General features: G+C 40.3%; 1 protein-coding gene across 1 annotated transcript in view; it reads right to left on the bottom strand.

Moving 5' to 3' along the window:
• Positions 1-4,407: 4,407 nt before the first annotated feature.
• The window catches only part of camk1da (calcium/calmodulin-dependent protein kinase 1Da), an 84,192-nt gene continuing 69,358 nt past the window's right edge, over positions 4,408-19,241 (bottom strand). Inside the window, exons 6-11 of the mRNA XM_058417228.1 lie at positions 19,234-19,241; positions 14,229-14,341; positions 13,652-13,730; positions 12,566-12,653; positions 12,216-12,471; positions 4,408-10,694 (exon numbers count right to left, since the gene is read on the bottom strand). The exon at positions 19,234-19,241 is cut by the window's right edge and continues 68 nt beyond it. Of these exons, the coding sequence (XP_058273211.1) occupies positions 10,564-10,694; positions 12,216-12,471; positions 12,566-12,653; positions 13,652-13,730; positions 14,229-14,341; positions 19,234-19,241 (675 nt within the window). The 3' untranslated portion in view covers positions 4,408-10,563. The remainder of the gene's footprint in view (positions 10,695-12,215; positions 12,472-12,565; positions 12,654-13,651; positions 13,731-14,228; positions 14,342-19,233) is intronic.

The raw sequence follows: 19,241 nt of genomic DNA, 5'->3' as shown, positions 1-19,241 counted from the left end.
AATCACTCATCACCATCGTTCCTATCAACCAATCACTCATCACCATTGTTTCTATCAACCAATCACTCATCACCATTGTTTCTATCAACCAATCACTCATCACCATTGTTTCTATCAACCAATCACTCATCACCATTGTTTCTATCAACCAATCACTCACCGTTGTTTCTATCAACCAATCACTCATCACCATTGTTTCTATCAACCAATCACTCACCGTTGTTTCTATCAACCAATCACTCATCACCATTGTTTCTATCAACCAATCACTCATCACCATTGTTTCTATCAACCAATCACTCATCACCATTGTTTCTATCAACCAATCACTCATCACCATTGTTTCCATCAACAAAATCATCACCATCGTTCCTATCAACCAATCACTCATCACCATTGTTTCTATCAACCAATCACTCATCACCATTGTTTCTATCAACCAATCACTCACCGTTGTTTCTATCAACCAATCACTCACCGTTGTTTCTATCAACCAATCACTCATCACCATTGCTCCCAGTGACTGCAATGACTGATCACTCATCACAACTGTTCACTCATCAACAAATCACTCACCACCATTGTACCCATCTACCAAGCATAAATCACCATTGTTCCCATTAACCAATCACTCATCACCATTGCTCCCATTAACCAATTAGTCATCAACGTTGTTTCCATCACCTAAAAACTCATTACCTTTGTTCCCAATAAACCAATCACTTCTCTTATAGTGATAAGTAATTAGTCATTACTAATGACAGTGTTGAAAATGATGGTGGACAGTGATTGGTCATTAGAAACATTGGTAAGCAGTGATTGGTTTTTGGAAATTGTGGCTTGTACAAATGCAACACAGTGAAGATGTACACACTGGTGGTGAGTCAAATGAACTCACTCATAAAACTAGCAGCTGTGATGTAAGCCTGAAAGCTGTATTTAATGCAGGACAGTCCATAACATCTCCTCAAAAGGTTGCTAGATATTTCACAAGACCCTGGTTAGAAATAAAGTCTCTAAAGAGCTCTAAACTGTCACAAGTCTATTGATACGGTTTACAGGATGGCAACGATGCCTTACTGTACATACACACATTAAGTGCAGCAGTTCACTACCACAGACTTTGGTATAGCAGGATGACATAGCATGATAGAAAAAGAAGCTGAGAGGCTTTTTCTCTTTTAGTTGACAGCAAAGTCATCCAATGTAAAGTCTAGCAGATTGTTTTGAGCAGCTTTAGACTAATCCTTTGTTTAACTCTCTAACTACATCTCAAGAACCAGACAAAAGACCTGAAACTAGATCAGAGCATGTCTTTATAAGCCCTCCTACTTCTTTCTTTGTGAGGAAAACTGTATATCTAAAAAAGATGTATATCTTTTGCATTTCTGATGTACAGATATTATCCATTCAACAATCACACCATCTTACGTTCTCATTCTTCTTCAAATATACATTTCTTACATGAAAAATGGTTCTCGACATTGTAGACACCATGTGCAACAAGTTTGTTTTTTTGTAAAAATCCACAAACTAAAAGACAAGATCTTTGCAGCTTCTCAGTGTTTCCATATTAGCCCAGTATGATAACTCTGATATTAACTGCCTTTAAAGCATGGGGCAGTGTGATTCCTGCCCTAATGGTCCTCTGTTAGAGCTTGCTGCAGTTCTTGTTTTTGATCCCTAGAAATCTGAGGAAATCAATGGAGCATCGGTTCATCAGAAGAGGTCAATAGTATTTTAGTAGAATTTAAAATGTTATGAATGAGGCTTTTTTATGTTTTGAACAGCTGATATATAATCCACTGCTTATTTATCTTCAGAAGAACCATCTTGACCATTTAGAAAATACCAATCCAAATAATTTTTTTAAAGTTTTGGGACACCCCTCCAAATCATTGAATTCAGGTGTTGTTTTTCAGGGGTTGGACTCGGCCCCTTAGTTCCAGTGAAAGGAACTCTTAATGCTTCAGCTTCATACCAAGACATTTTGGATAATTTCATGCTCCCAACTTTGTGGGAACAGTTTGGGGATGACCCCTTCCTGTTCCAACATGACTGCACACCAGTGCACAAAGCAAGGTCTATAGAGACATGGATGAGGGAGTTTTGTGTGAAGGAACTGACCTCAACCTGATAGAACACCTTTGGGATGAATTAGAGCGGAGACTCAGAGCCAGATCTTCTCATCCAATCAGTGCCTGACATCACAAATGTGCTTCTAGTGGAATGGTCAAAAATTCCCATAAACACACTCCTAAACCTTGTGGAAAGCCTTCCCAGAAGAGTTGAAGCTGTTCAACTCCATATTACATTCATGTGCATGTAAAGGCAGATGTCCCAAAACTTTTGGCAATACAGGGTATATTATATATTATAATATATTTTATAATATGTATATAATATAAAATATATAATAGAAATATATTATAATATTAGCCTTTTCTTCCCCAGTATAAGATCTCTAATAATAAGGTAGGTTCAAGATTTTAATAATTCCCGCCCATATTCACCAAGCTCCGCCCCCCAGATTCTATAAAGTATCTATAAAAATAACTGACAAGAGGTGCAACCAAACATAAACAAGCACTTTTAAATCCAGAAGTTAATTTTTCCAAATGAGTGCAGTGCATTTTTGCTTTTGTTGTGGATTACTACTTTGTTTTTGTTTTTTTTTTACAAGTAAGGGATAAAAAAAATCAGCAATTTTACCTTTAACATAGCTTTTCTAGACTGATCTTTTGGCAGCAAGTGAGCAAGTGTGCAAATGACAACCATGGAGAAGATTGACTGAGTAAGAGGTTGAGGGATTAGCATGACTGTTTGGCCTCCAGCTGATCCCCTGAAGCTGTGTGAGAGAACCGAGAGGCCGTGAACTTTGTGATGGTAGGAGATAACCACGGAGGTGAAGAGCCCTTAAAAGAATGCGTCAAGTTTGCCAAGGTCTCACAGAGCTGCTCGCTTTTGTGTGTTTTGTTTGTGCAAGCCTCTGCGTCAATGTATAACTTACTCAAGTGGCTAGGAAGCGGGGATTTAAAAGGGTGCTACGAATTTGTCTTCGGCTTTGTTTGTAATCGGCCCTTATTTTCACCCCAGCACTCAGGCAATCACTGGCAAAAACAGCACAAAGCACCCCACAATTACTCCTGCAGAGAAGCACACAAACACAAGAGAAAGCAATCCAACAGAAACAAACACATTCTTTACAAAATCTCCATGACTCTAGATGTTTTATTCTCCAACAGGGATCCTTCTTTTATTAGTTGTTTATATATCTATGGAGGTAAACCTGTAATCACTGGGAAAAATGCTTTACACTCATACAGGAAAAATCACAGCATCTAATTTAGGTAAAGAATCAAACCTAGTGTGTGTGTGTAATGTTCTATTTTGCACCACAGCAATTACATTTATTAAAGCATGGTATATTCTAATTTTTAGTCTAGTTTGTAGCTATGTTACGGAACATCCATCAGACAAGTGAGTTCCTGTTATCACTTATAGCAGTTATTAACAGTTCCAGCACCAGTGAGTGAGTGAGAGAGAAAGAGAGAGACAGAGTGAGTGTGTCAGAGTGTGAGAGAGAGAGAGACAGCGAGTGTGAGAGAGAGAGAGCAAGTGTGTGAGAGAGTGAGTGTGTGAAAGAGCAAGCAATGTGTGAGTGTGAGAGAGAGCGAATGAGAGAGAGCGTGTGAGAGAGTGTGTGTGAGAGAGTGTGCGAGAGAGAGTGTGTGCGAGAGAGAGCGTGTGAGAGAACGTATGAGAGAGCATATGAGAGAGTTTGTGGGAGAGAGTGTGAGGGAGAGAGAGTGCGAGAGACAGCGTGTGAGAGTGTGTGGGAGAGAGAGTGTGTGTGCGAGAGAGAGCGTGAGAGAGTGTGAGAGAGAGAGAGTGAGAGCTGTTGAGTGTGTGAGAGAGCGTAAGTAAGAAAGAGTGAGAGCTGTTGAGTGTGTGAGAGAAAGTGAGAGCTGTTGAGTGTGTGAGAGAGAGAGTGTGTGTGTGAGAGTGAGTGTGTGAGAGGGAGTGTGTGTGAGGGTGTGCGCGAGAGAGAGAGTGTGTGCGAGAGAGTGTGAGAGCTGTTGAGTGTGTGAGCTGCTGAGTGTTGATTGTGGTTATAAACTGAGTGTAACAGGAACTTGTCTCTCAGACTCTCCACTGCAGAAAATCCTAACAGTAATTAAGGTAAGGTGAGCTTCATTAATACAAGAAACTGTGGGCATGGATTATTTTCATATAACCGCTGTTTGTGTTTATCAGGGGTGCCGACAATCCTGCAGAGCACCTCCATGGGTCGGGATTAAACGCGACTCTTCGGCATCCGTAGTGAGAGCGTGTGTGTGTGTGTGTGTGTGTGTAGCTTAAGAAGATGAAGATGACGAGATGAAGGATCACCTCACTGCAAACACAGAGGCTTTAATCATTCGGGATTTATTAGAGGAAAAAAAACAAACCAAAACAAAAAAACATTCATTCCCTGTTTGTTTACAGCATGGTATATAAACTCTTGATATGTGCAGATGATTGTCAAAGGCATTGGATATACAAGCCCCATATTAACAGAAGGTTCACATCACAGTAACGTTAGTAATTCATATGCCACTCCAAAAATATGGATCATAGTTTCGTCACATGCATATAGAGTATATAGTTCACATTTCACTGGGCAACTTTTGGAGAGGGCAGCCATGGAGATGCGGTGAGAACAAGACCTGCGTTTCAAAACATTTTTTATATATATAGATAGATTTATTTATATTTATATATATAGATAGATTTATTTATATTTATATATATATATATATATATCTGTATATACTGTGTACGTCAGGGCTGTTGGAAATACATGAACACTTCAGAGGTTGCTCTTTAGACATGCTTTTGTTTCTTAACAAAAATAGATCATTGGATTTTTTTTTATTTATTTTTTTGTGATCGCTTGATGCTGCCTGGCGGTCAGAAAATACCATGCTGTAATTTTCGGGAGACTTTTGTACTTTCGAAGGACGATTCGAGCGAACCGCACAGTTTAGAGGGTGGCACAGACATGTGTCAATCACAGCTTTGAATTTAAAGAGGCAATCGCGACGCCTGAGTAGATACAAACATGACATGATGTCGCAGTGGGACTCTGGTCTGTAGGACTGTAGGAGTGCGATCGGAACTACGATTTGTGTCGAAAATGCCCACCGTTGATAAGAGACTGGGGTACTGATACTGTGAAATGGCTCGTTTTCGTCCAATAGGAGCGTGATTTATCGGATAAACGATAACAGAGTGTGTGCGAGAGAGAGAAAGAGAGAGAGAGAGAGGTACTGAAGAGCAGACAGTCAATACAATAAAACATACAAATGTACGTCCACAACAACAGCTGTGTATTACAGGGGTGTGTGTGTGTGTGTGTGTGTGTGATTAGTACACTGCGACAGAGCTCCAGAGAAAAGGCAGTGTTTAGAGGACAAACATTCCAAAGACACACACACACACACACACACACACACACTTCAGCACGTCTCAGGATTTTTGTATTGTACACAATCTTATTTACAAAGCCTTTGGACCAACAGAGTGATCAAACTCTGGACATACAACACAGGAAAGAGCACAATAAAAATAAACGCAAAAACTAAAAATAATCATAAGAAGAACAATAACACAGATTAGGCATAAGTTCGGTTTATCATCGTCGTCTTCATCATCATCATCGCTGTCATTATTAACACTCATTGGTGCTGTGTGTGTGTGTGTGTGTAAGGGGGAGAGAGAGAGACATGAGTGAGACAAAGACAGACAGAGAGTGATCATCAGAAAGAGAGAGCGAGAGAGACGGAGCGAGAGAAAACGACAGCGGGAGCGAGTGATCTTCACATTTAAACACGACACCATGCAACATTTTTAGCCCATAATCATCTCCTTCCTTTGACATGCACCACGTTAGCGTCGAATCTGCGGCATTAAAGACAACCTGAAGAACCTTAAGAGTCTTTTAAATCCTGTATATCTATCCATCATCATCACTCCATTCCGGCCATACGTTTCCTGTCTTTCGGATATTTTCCGTCAGGATCGTTTGTACTTTCGGAATATCCAAGACGATCTCGATTAGTCTCAATAAGCCTTACGCTATGTGATGTTGGGTTCTCGAGTTAAAACATCACCCTTAAGAAAATAATAGAAGTTTTTTTTTTTTGTTAGATGTTAATTGAACATCTTCGGAAGGAGTCTCCAGTGTCAGAGCTTTATCTTAAGGCCAGGGACCAACAGCAAAAACCAAAAAACACCCACCCCTATTAGAATTAGATATTTCTCATCAAGAACGTTCATTCAGAATATGAAAATATGAAGGAAGAAACTTTACATCAATTATTTACTTTTAGAATTTATGCAAATTTCAGTAACTACACAACAAACTGCTTTCATTTTCCCTGATACGGACTCATTTTCTAGAAATATTAGAAAGAAATATTTTGTATATCATTGATACGTTTGTGCTAAGGAGATGTTTATGGAAGGAGTCTCCAGTGTCTTCAGGAAAAAAGAGTGTATGGTGTCTGACGAGCCGTTTTTTTTTTTTTTTTTACTTCAGGAAAGAGATAAAGAGAGGCTTGTTAGGTTGTTTACGGCTGCTCTAACGTGTGATAACACGTGCTGACGTGTATCCCCTACGTTAAGGGTAACCATAAATGGCTAAAAAAGTAATCGAAAACAGCAAATCATAATCCATTTCCTGTAACTTTACATCCTGACTTCTTTTATTCCTTCTTTCTGTATTCTTTCCTTCGTTTTTATTTGCTTTGTAAATAGCAAATCTGTCAATTTGCTATTTACAAAGCCAATAAAATGTCAATAAATTGTCCTACAGCTCATTTATAGATGTTTTTTTTTGGGATTCTCTTCAGTTATTTCCCAGCCTTCAGATTTTCACATTCACATCATTAAGACTTAAACCCTTTATTTTTTTAATCTGACATTTTGTCCATGGAGCAATGCTAAAAGATTGATATTTGGATAAATAGTTAGAGATATGAAAAGCAACTTGCCTTATTTGCATATTCAAATACGTTTCTTTTCGATATTATAACAAAAATCGTTCACGTTTCAACAAAAAATTACTTATCCTGTGTAATAATTACACAAGGGTCTAATAGAGTGTGAGGTTCCTGGCCTTACTTAAGACAAGATCTCATCATCTGGGATGAAGCAGTGACATCAGCGCTCGTCTCACCAGCCAATCAGATCGCATCGTTACATTGTGGGAGGGGAAAAACTGTTTTTTTTTTCACATTGTCTTTAAACCACCACAGGCATGACATATACCATAAAGTACCTCATAAAAACACACAGAGAGACAAACACACACACACACACACACACGAATTCCGTAACAGAAACACAGACAGCCGCAAAGAAAAATACTCGGCCGCACAGAAGGGGAGAAAAAAATATTCATTGGCTTCTAACCTCATCGCCTCTGGTTCCTCCAAGAATCGATAACATCTAACATCTTCAACGACACGGAAATGTACAGAAACAGCCAAACACCTTAAACGTGGAGGGACAAAATGGCGTACAAATAAACACACACACGGAGACATTCAGGAAAAACAAAACAAAACAATGGCGGGAAGTTGCGTGACATTTCTGATGGCACTTAGGAGAATGTGACGCACCCTTCACTCTTCTACACACACACACACACACACACACACACACACACACCTTTCTCCTGCAATAACAACACATCGTAAAGGCTGCAGGAGACAAAGCGAGACACTCAGAAGCGTTTACGGTCACGGAGACTCGCCGGTCTCGGAATAACCGGAAATAAGTGATTTAAAGCCCTTAACTTTTAGTTCAATTCCCCATCTGGATTTTTTTTGTTTTTTTACTGGATACATGTCTGAATTGAGCACACGCTCCACGCTCGGTGGATTTGTGAGATATTTACATGATATGTAGCTATATTAGGGCTGTCCCCTTCGAACCTTTTACTCTACAGCAAAAAAAAAACAACCATCAAATAAATAAAACCCTGATAGTGTGGGGAGGAATCAGGAGGTCAATTCAGAGTTTTCTTGCTCATGTAAGAAAATTAAGCAGAGATAGTTTCCTCATTTTGAGCTTGAAATTCAGCTTATTTTGCTTATTTTCCTAAAAAGAAGCAAATTAGCTGCTAACGGAAGTTTATTTTATGCTTGAAACGAGTCCAGAAACCGGCTTAATTTCCTTATATTTCTTATATAATAATCTCTCTAATGATCCTAATCAAATTAATGAGAAATACTAAACTTTCTTTATGCACTTCATCATAAAGATATCTTTTTTTTTTTGCAGTGTTGCTTGACCAAAAAAAATGAATAGAAAGATCAGAAAAACTTCAAAATTGTAAAAGTTGCATCTCTAATTAAAGCTTTCATTTCACTGTGCATCGTGTTATTGAGGAAATGTTTTTGAAGGAAAAGAAATGAAGAAAGGCATGTGGTCATTTAGCTAATAGCATTAAAGTGCAACGCCACTGAAATTATTTAAAAAAAAATAAAAAAAAACATGATGTGAAACGTTATCCATCATTTCTGAGTCGCAACAAAAGTTCTTTTACTTGTGTATCATCGAAAATCAGTTATTTATTTATTTATTTAGTTATTTATTTATTTATGCGTTTATTTATTTATTACGTATTTATTTATTTATTTATTTACTACATATTTATTTATTTATTTATTAACTATGAATTTATTTTCTTGGTTGACCAACTGGCCTTTCAAAAAATAGACCTAATGAATAAATAAATAAATAAATATAAACACTGAGTATTATACTCGTTATTTTACTTGAGCGTGATTCAATTTTATGTTAGAAAAGGAATCTCTGTTGAAACGTTCTGAAATGGAAACCTCCATTTTGATCATATCTGAGGCTAAATAGAAGAAACATTACTGTTACTAGTCAATCTCCCGAAAAATGCGTCTCCTCATGACATCACCGTCACCTAGGGGGTGTGGCTTATTTGATTGACAAGCTAACAAATTCCTGTCCTGTCCCCATAATTAACCCCACCCCCTGTTCAAGATTTTATTATTATAAAGGAACACTGTCTATCCTCAGACATGATCAAAATAAAGATTTCTTTTATTATTGTAATTTAATTCCCCCCCAAATAATTTCCTGTTATTGTTATTAAATTACAAGTCAAACTAAGTAGCGGTAGTTTAGATATATTTTTGAAATGCCCCACATCGTATTCAGACTTGTACCGTGATGACGTTTACAGAGTTTACGAAGGTTCACGAAAAAAAGTGCGTCCATCTTTCAGTGCCAAGTGCATGTTTTTTTTTTTTTGACACAATTTACTAGCTAATAATTCAGCCATTTAAAGTATAATAATTAAGGTAAATTATAAACATGTGCATAAATCATAAAGAAATCAAAGTCGATTAGGGTGGAGTAGGGGGCAGCCCTAGCCCATACGCTCGCCGCCTGACTCGGACCTTTGGTAGAGACAGCTTGGTACGACGTTGGACGATGGTGCACAGGACATATCCTAATCTTATGAATCGAGGGCTCTAGTCTGGCTAAGGGGTCTGTCTGACCCGAGACATGGAAGAATTTTCATTTATATGGTCATGATGATTTCCAGTGCATCTGTGGAATTCCCTGAGAACTCGTACACTGGGCGTAAAGCAACGCTGCCATGGCTTTTCAGGGGCTGTCAGGGGCTGGGTGTATGACTTCATGTAGTAAAATAGAAAAATCATATTTGAGGCAAATATTGGGATGAATTTTGTGATGCAGTAATAATCGCTCTACACTTCCTCCAACGCCGCAGGACTACAGCAAACCAGTCGGTAGCTATGGAGCATCCGTGTGCAAACGCATACAACTTGGAGCCAGATTAACAGTTCGGAACAGTCTAACGTGATTTTATAAAGCACTTCTGCAGGTCTGCGAGACAGATCATAGAAAACTTGAAAACCAGAGAACGACTAGAAAGAGTAGAAATAAAACCGCAAAAAATCTCGTCAACTCAAACACAGCTTATAGGAAGTGCCAGAAGTGTGAGAGGAGGGGAAAACAGAGAGAGAATACGAGGGGAAGAGCTTAGAGATGTAGAATAAGAAGAACTATTTGACATTGGTTCTGCCTAAAGGTTCTCGAGGCAGACACGCTTCACGTACGCTCCCGCACGTTCCTTTCCGGAAGTCCTTTTTTTTTCTGAGTCGTAACCGAAGGGTAAAATGGCTGCTGTGATTCATAGCACATTCATAACACAACACGCTATTATTCTCATAAAAGACTCAAGTCCGGCCATGGAGATCCACTCGTGAGTGAATTCGACCTCTTCATCCTGTCTTCGTGTCGTGCCCCCTGATGGCGTGGGGTTCGAGTAGCAGGACGAGTCGCGGTGTGCAGTAAGTGGCGCGCAGTGTCGAGTCTCTCAGTGGTTAATTATGGCGACCAGTGGGCGGGCGAGTCCTCTGCCTGTCCTCAAGGCAGGGCGGGGGGTGGTCTGAGAGGCGTGGCTTACAGAGCCGTGGCCTCCCAGCTCTCCCCCCGCAGGACCTGGCGTCACTTGGTCCCAGTTAACACAGTGCTCACCGAGGCAACCGAAGAGGGGTGAGGCCTGCAGGGCTCCGCCCCTGGAGCCGGGGATGCGGCTGCGGACGCCAAAGAACAGGAAGCATGAGGAGGTGCTGTACCTACAAAAGAGCATCGTGTACATTAGCAAGTTGGATTGTCGTTATGTTTATGTCTTATATCTTATCTTGTTGGACTTGTTGACACTACTGACCAGGATATTTATAATACACAGGCTTCAAGACATGGTTAGTGTTTGCTAAGTTCTGGCTTGGGTTAGATCTTACCTGACAGACCAGTACCATTTTACAGGATTATTAAAGATACCTCAGAGTCTCAGTGCAATATGGTGTACCACAAGTCTCTATATAAGGCCCCTTACTGTTTTCCTTTAGGCATGTATTTCACATCATGTATTTTTTGTTTTAATGTTGACTTTTACTTCTATGCTGATTTTACATATTCATACTTATTCGTTTGTTTAGCAGCACAGCTACGAAAATGTTTTAGGGAAAGCTTCTGTGCTACATATCATTTAATTTTAATGGCATTAAGAAATTACAAAACAGAAAAAACAGAGACAAATCTATGAAGATACATGAAATATCAACCGTACAAGATGCTGGTAAACTAGTGCTTTGCTTTCATAACCTCTAGATTGAGCTGTTGCCTCTTTAAGTCCAGAACGCAGCAGCACTCATCCTTCCCAAGATTCGCTCAGTCCTAATTCAAGCTACGCTACCTACCTATTAAGTTAAACACTGACTACACAAAGGCACGATTCTGACGTCGGGCTTGCTTCTGATCTCCTGAAGCAGTATAACCCAGCTCAGGCATTCTGCTCAGCTGAGACAGAGCTGCTGCTAATCCTGAAGATCCTCACAAGTTGGTGGAAAAAGGTTTTCTTTGATCGTCCATAAATTCTCAAAGAGTGTTTCAGAGTTTAGATTAGCGAACACAAGACCTGGGTCTTAGCCTGAACTGATCTTTCTTCTTCAGTTTTTAATCATGATTAATGCACATAAATCACTGACTTTAGATTTGGTTTAATCTTTGATATGTGTAAATGACATGCTTACAGATCTCACAAAAAAGATTTTAGGAGCTAAAGGTTTAGGCTACATCCTGATTAATCTACACTGATCTGAAAACTGAATTTTTTCTTTTTATAATGCTCTCCATCTACACTCGCGTTCCTAAATGGAAAAACGTAAGAAGCTTTGGTCTTTCATATTTACTTTCCTGTTCTGTGAACTGATGCAGCGATATAATCTAGTTTTATTTTAATGGACATATGAAGAGACATATGTCTATTAAAATAAATGTGAAGGTTGTACAATGTGACACTGATCTTTAACAACGTTATGAAACTGGACATCAGACATGACGTCTGCGGCACAGCATCGTCCACCGGCTTGTTTGTTTCGAGGTCACATGACTTACCTTACTGCTTTTAAATAGCTCAGTTTTCTCAGTCCATGCTATAACATTTTTTTTACATTTATATACATGGGAGAGAGATTTGAAGTCTGGATGGAAGACCAAACGTTGGTGTGCCTTCAGATTTATCCGGACTAATATGGACATAGCCTTCATTTAGATTGATCAGAAATTGTGGAGGTTATGGCTCAAGTTTTACTCACAGTCTTTGCGTGTTATAGCGGGAGACTCGGTAGACATGTTGTTGATATGATACTGGTTCTGGTTTGGAGCAGGTTTCTGGTTTTGTTTGAGGTTTAGCGCCGGGTTCTGGTTCGGTGGTGTCGTCTGCTGCTTCGCCGCATGGCCTCGGCTCTGGGCGCCGCTGTTGGGATGAGCGCCGTCCATGCTGGCGCCCATACTACTGCCCAGCTGCAGCTTCCTCATGTGCCTCACCACTGCCGTAGCGTTAAAGGCTTGCTGTTACACACAAACAGGAGAGAGTTACTGATGTTCTGAGCTGTGTCTGAACCTACACCATGTATCAGGATGTCTGTTCACAACCCAGACTTACCCTCCACTTGCTCTTAGCGAAGTTTTTACGCATTTGACGGCTGACGGATTCATGGATGTTCTTGCAGAGAGCCGTGTCTCCGGCAATCCTGGAGGAAAGAGCGACAAATTATTCTTCCTGCACTCTGATGATTACTGAGACGGAAAATAACGGGTTTCAGGGTTTGATCCTCAAACAAGCACATAATCCGAGTGAGATCAAGCAGACACATTGAGGAGATTTACAAGCTTCAGATAAAATCCTTTTACAAATATTATCTGTTCATACACAACCACCAGATTCTGTCCTTCCACAGGGTTGTTTCATTTCTTTCCCAGTTTTAATTGGAAATTAGTGTTTTGAATATATAATCAGGCATGTTTTGTTTCAAAAGAATATTATTTATTCATAAACAGACATCCCATTTTGGACATATTATCTTGATTCAGTGTCATATAACTGAAATTTGTCTAGAGAGAAAAAAACCAAACAAATGATGTGTCACTAAATTCTGGAAAACGTCACTAAAACAAATCTATTTACCAAAATAACATTTTCTTGCAGCTACGTTCTAGCCTTGCCTTGGTGTCAGGGTATCAGGATCATATTATGTATAAGCTAATCTAACCATAATATAATACTATACAACAGTGTGATGCATGAACGAGTCCTAAAACCTGGAAACGAGTCTGAATTGGTGCACTTCTGATTCAGTCGTCAGGTTTTTTGAATAGGTTTTAGATTAAACGCCTTGAAATGAGGTCTGTGGTTTAGACAAGACGTAAAACACATCACTAATACACATCATTTTTTTAAGCTTTTAAAAAAATGGAACTTCAACTGGAAGAGTTGAAGCTCAGTGGTGGTCATGTTGAGGTCATGTGACTGTGTGATGGAGTTCGCTTATAGGCTTTAACTTTAGCCTTGAATTTCTGGTGGAATTTGTGAAGAAATCATGTATGAATCAAACATTTGTCAGTTACAGAGCTTATTTTCTTCAACAATCCAAAAGTCGAGCGAACCAGAGTGAGGTTAACTTCTACAACAACAAAAAAAGTCATCCCTACAGCGCTCCATACGTCCTTATTGACCGAGATCGAGACTCACCAGGGGTGACGGAGAGCCTGCTCACAGGTGAAGCGCTTAGCCGGGTCTTTCTCCATCAAACTGCTGATGAAGTCCTTGGCTGGAGAAAGAACACACACTGAAGTGAGAAGACATCCAGCAAACACACTGGGACTAATGACCTCTGCTAATGGAGAAATAAAAGGGAATGTTTCTGTAGCAGAAGGTCTGCTGTTTGGTTACCAAAACTTGACCTAAAAAATAGTATATTTTAGTAAAACTGAGAGGAATGTTAAAAAAAGAAAAACAAATGTTGAGAGAGAAATAAACATGTGGTGAGACACTTTCCTGTAAAACCATGCTTACATTTTTTCCTTCTGACTGGAAGACCACAGGATTACTCATGGATAACGGAATACGTGTGTGTGTGTGTGTGTGTGTGTGTGCGTGTGTCAGATGTAAGTCAGGATTTAACAGCTAGTAAGTAATAAAATGAATATTTATGTGACTATGTTATAAATTCCACTAGTGTGAATGTTTAATCCAGGAATGCTTAAGACCTTTAAGGAGAAGTTTTCTATCAGCATCGTAACAAAAATACACATGTTCAGCTAATCACCTGAGTCAGATATATCATCCCAGTAAGGTGCGTCGAACTCGTAATCGGCTTTCAGGATCTGCTCGAAGAGTTTGGAGTCGTTCTCGTCGTAGAAAGGTGGATATCCACACAGCCTGAAGGAGAACATGGGTATAATTTATTCATCATTTCACACCAGTCATCATCCTGCTTCAGGTTTTAAATGGGGATCTGACTGAGACAGTGATCAAATTTCTGTTTATTTATTTATTTATTTATTTTAAATTTAAAACCATAGTAACAAATTCAACAGAGTTTAATAGAGTGCAGATATATTTTAAGTATAACCAAAAATAGGATGCACCCCCAGCCTGTGCCCATCATAAAACCAACACCCTTCACCCTGTGTCCACCATAACACCCCAACACCCTTCACCCTGTGTCCACCATAACACCCCAACACCCTTCACCCTGTGTCCACCATAACACCCCAACACCCTTCACCCTGTGTCCACCATAACACCCCAACACCCCTTACCCTGTGTCCACCATAACACCCCAACACCTCTCACCCTGTGCCCAGGATAACACCCCAACACCTCTCACCCTGTGCCCAGGATAACACCCCAACACCTCTCACCCTGTGCCCAGGATAACACCCCAACACCTCTCACCCTGTGCCCAGGATAACACCCCAACACCTCTCACCCTGTGCCCAGGATAACACCCCAACACCTCTCACATACATCAACACCCTTCACCCTGCGGCCACCACAACACCCCAATACCCCAGACCCTGTGTCCACCAAAACACCCCAACACCCCTCACCCTGTGTCCACCATAACACCCAAACACCCCTCACCCTGTGACCACCATAGCACCCCAATTCCCCAGACCCTGTGTCCACCAAAACACCCCAACACCCTTCACCCCTTGTCCACCATAACACCCCAACACCCCTCACCCTGTGTCCACCAAAACACCCCAACACCCCTCACCCTGTGTCCACCATAACACCCCAACACCCCTCACCCTGTGTCCACCATAACACCCCAACACCCCTCACCCTGTGTCCACCATAACACCCCAATACCTCAGACCCTGTGTCCACCAAAACACCCCTCACCCTGTGTCCACCATAACACCCAAACACCCTTCACCCTTTGCCCACCTCACGCTTACCCCAATACCCCAGACCCTGTGTCCACCAAAACACCCCAACACCCCTCTCCCTGTGTCCACCATAACACCCAAACACCCTTCACCCTTTGTCCACCTCACACTTACCCAAAAACCCATCACCCTGTTTCCACCATAACACCCTTTACTCTTTACCGACTATAAAACCCCAGTACCCCCGACCCTGTGCTCACCTCATGCCCCCCCCACCCTGTGTCCACCTCACACATACATGTAACAGAGACTGTACATTCAGCGATGTTAAATATGAAATCATTGCCTAGAATCGTATCAGATTCAGTGATATTACCGATTATTGAACTGTTGCCTTATGGATCATACTGTCACACATTAGTTGCAGATTTAGCAGTATTGTTAAATACCCCTACTGGTAACACACACACAGAAAATAATAACCAGCTGGAACATTTGCACAAAGTTTATTGATATTGTTAACAGGATTATCTGATGATATCTGGTTGATGCTTTATCCTGGTCCTGAATGTGTTTATTATATAGTAATATATAGTAATAATATAGTATTTGTTTATATTGTGAGACCTAGCACCAACTGGGCCTGTAGAAGGCATTAAACTTGAGGCTATTTTGTGTTTGGACCAGTGCAGGTAAACCCATGTGGTTGTGTGTGAGTTGTGTACGGATATTTCTGCAGTCAGGACATCAGAGGAAATCGTATTATGAAGAGATACGATCCACAATACACACTCATCTCCACACCACAGGCTTGTAGAGCACAGCCTGCTAGGCAAGAAGACGGCTGATTAAGTGGATTAAGGCTGTGCATGAAGGAAGAATAAATGAGAAAAATGCATTTTGTGGAATTTAAACAACCCCCACATCTCCCACCCTCCTCCTCCTCCTCCTCCTCATCATCAAACTTGTTAAAATGCCTTTCCCCTCGGCTACACAGGCTAACAGAGCCAGAGTGGAGGTATGGATGGTAATTTTCTGCCTGATTTCCACCCGATTAGCTTTGTGTTTTCCTCTGTTGACGTCAGGATTGCTGTGTAGACGCTTTAGCGAATTAGAGCTGGTTTCGCCCTGTTACTAATGTAATGTTCACACCTGAGAGGAAGCCAATCAGCCGTTAGAAAGCGTTTCAGCTTGAACCTGATTGGCTGGGCTTTGACTCCGATGCTCTGATTAACGGAGGCAATATAACACACATCTCTAACTCTGTGTATTAAAAACAGACAATTCTGAAACGTGCCCACGAGCACGTACACACACTCCCATATCATGTGCAGTCTCCTGTGAAAGTATTGGAACAACAAGGCCAGTTCTTGAAGAATTTCAGACAACAGATCCAAATTTCAGCCTTAATTTCCTGATATTTCCATCTAGATGTGCTTAACATCTTAGAACATGGCACCTTCGGTGGCAGACCACAGAATGTTTAGCTAGGCAAAAGTATTGGAACAGATTTAGGGCATGAACAGACCCTTTCTTTCTACACATTTTTTTTTTTTTTTTCTTCTTCTTCACAGCTCTCACGATATGTAGGTCATCGGCTGCTGATGTTTTCATTGGCCGACCTGCTCGATGTCTGCTTGTCTGTACAACAGTGCTTTCTTTCTTGTCCAGAACTTTCTACATTGGTTGTATAAATGCTTGTGTAAATGGCTCTGTACTTTATTTCTCAGATTTTTTAAATGGTTTGCTTTTCTTCCATAGACAGCTCTCTGGTCTTCATGGTTCTCCCGGTCTCCACAGGTGAAACCCAGTGCTCAAACCAAGCAGACATTCAATACTATTAATTACATGTGGGTAGAAGCACAAAAATGGGTGGCATTAAAAAAAACACACCTAGATGCAAATATCAGGTAATGAAAACTGAAAATACAATATATCATCTTATATTCATCACTGGATTTCCATTGTTATACAATGGCTTCAGTGTATAACAAAGACAAAAGAATTGGCCTTGGTGTTCCAATACTTTTGGAGGGGACTGTATATGCCCAATAAACCCATTCCCTCTTTCTCTTCAATATTCCCATCATAAACATGGATTTTTACCCTTTGATTTTCCAGATATCTTCATTGCCTGTTTTCGAACAGCGCTGAGGAGACAGATGGATTCATTTTGTTTGTTTCTTTTGGTACGGCGAGGACATTTTGTAAGTATGTGTAGTCCAGATGTTCAGATAAGCGCTGCAGATTAAGTAACACTGAAAAAAAAGCTTGTTTTCACTGGGGAAATGGAAAGACAATAAAAACGAAAAATAGAAATGCTGGGCGGAGTTTAGACGGGAAATGACAGCATATGATTGCATGGGCTGAATGGTGCGCACACGGGTTTGTAAATGGAGGTCCTTGTTTTTGTGAGTCAGACACAAAAACACTGCAACAGCACTGAAAAAAAAACACCATCTAAGGAGATAGCGATGGAGAACAACATCTGTAACTGATCAAGACGTGTGTGTGTGTGTGTGTGTGTGTAGCTGATTCACTGTTGTCCTTGGAGTTAAGAATTTAGACAAAATTAGTAACATCTAAATAACCGAGTCTAAATAAAGACGGAAATAAACTGTTCAGTAGGGAGGAGAAAAAAATATTAGTGGCATCCTGAGGGCTTCTTTGATTCTAATATTTATTTCAGATTTTGATTCAGATTTTAAAAGCTTTCAGATGATTCAGATTTCACAAAGCTGTTTAATCTAAATATAATAATAATAATAATAATAACTAAGCAGATTTGAAGCTCAAGCTCAAACCCGAGTCACCCTGTTGCATTATTAATGAAGTCATTGTGTCATATTAATGTATATGATATTGCCCTCAAATGACATTGCACAGTTTTGGGCATTTGGGTGTATTTACATCTCAAACATCAATTTCAGCATCATATACTCTCCATGCAGAAACTCTCTGAACATCTTAACAGTGCTCAGTGGATTTACCTCTGAATTTAAAAAAATTTACAGTATAAAAATCATAGTGTGTGTTCATATAGATTCAGCCCTGTATAAACACCAGCATAACAAGAAAAAGTGTTTAATAGAGAAATAATTATATATTATAATGCAAAATCTCTCTCTCTCTTATATTTACACCAATCAGGCATAACATTATGACCACCCACTTAATATTGTGTTGGTCCCCCTTTTGCTGCCAAAACAGCCCTGACCCATCGAGGCATGGACTCCACTAGATCCCTGAAGGTGTGCTGTGGTATCTGGCACCAAGATGTTAGCAGCAGATACATATTGACCACTACAGACCGGGAACACCCCACAAGAACTGCAGTTTTGGAGACCTTGTCCTTGAGTCAGTGTGTATTCTGACACCTTTCTATCAGAACCAGCATTAACTTCTTCAGCAATTTGAGTAACAGTAGCTCGTCTGTTGGATCGGATCACACGGGCCAGCCTTCGCTCCCCATGTGCATCAATGAGCCTTGGCCGTCCATGACCCTGTCACCGGTTCACCACTGTTCCTTCCTTGGTCCACTTTTGATAGATACTGGCCACTGCAGACCGGGAACACCCCACAAGAGCTACAGTTTTGGAGATGCTCTGATCCAGTGGTCTAGCCATCACAATTTGGCCCTTCGTCAAACTCGCTCAAATCCTTACACTTGTCCAGTTTTCCTGCTTCTAACACATCAACTTTGAGGACAAAATGTTCACTTGCTGCCTAATATATCCCACCCACTAACAGGTGCCATGATGACAATGTGTATATATTCCTGTAAAGCTGGGGCTAAATGTTACTCTGGGTGACTGAGTGGAAGGTTGTGAGTTCAAATCTCAGCCAAACTAACATTTCTGCCTCAGTCCTCAGTGGTTTTTGGATTAATTTTCACAATATTATAAATACAAAGTAAAAGAATAAGATACTTACAGGATGTA

Source organism: Hemibagrus wyckioides, linkage group LG19 (genome assembly GCF_019097595.1).
Source record: "Hemibagrus wyckioides isolate EC202008001 linkage group LG19, SWU_Hwy_1.0, whole genome shotgun sequence".
NCBI lineage: Eukaryota > Metazoa > Chordata > Actinopteri > Siluriformes > Bagridae > Hemibagrus > Hemibagrus wyckioides.
Note: the sequence above shows the minus strand (reverse complement) of the source record. Positions and strands in the feature narration are given on the sequence as shown.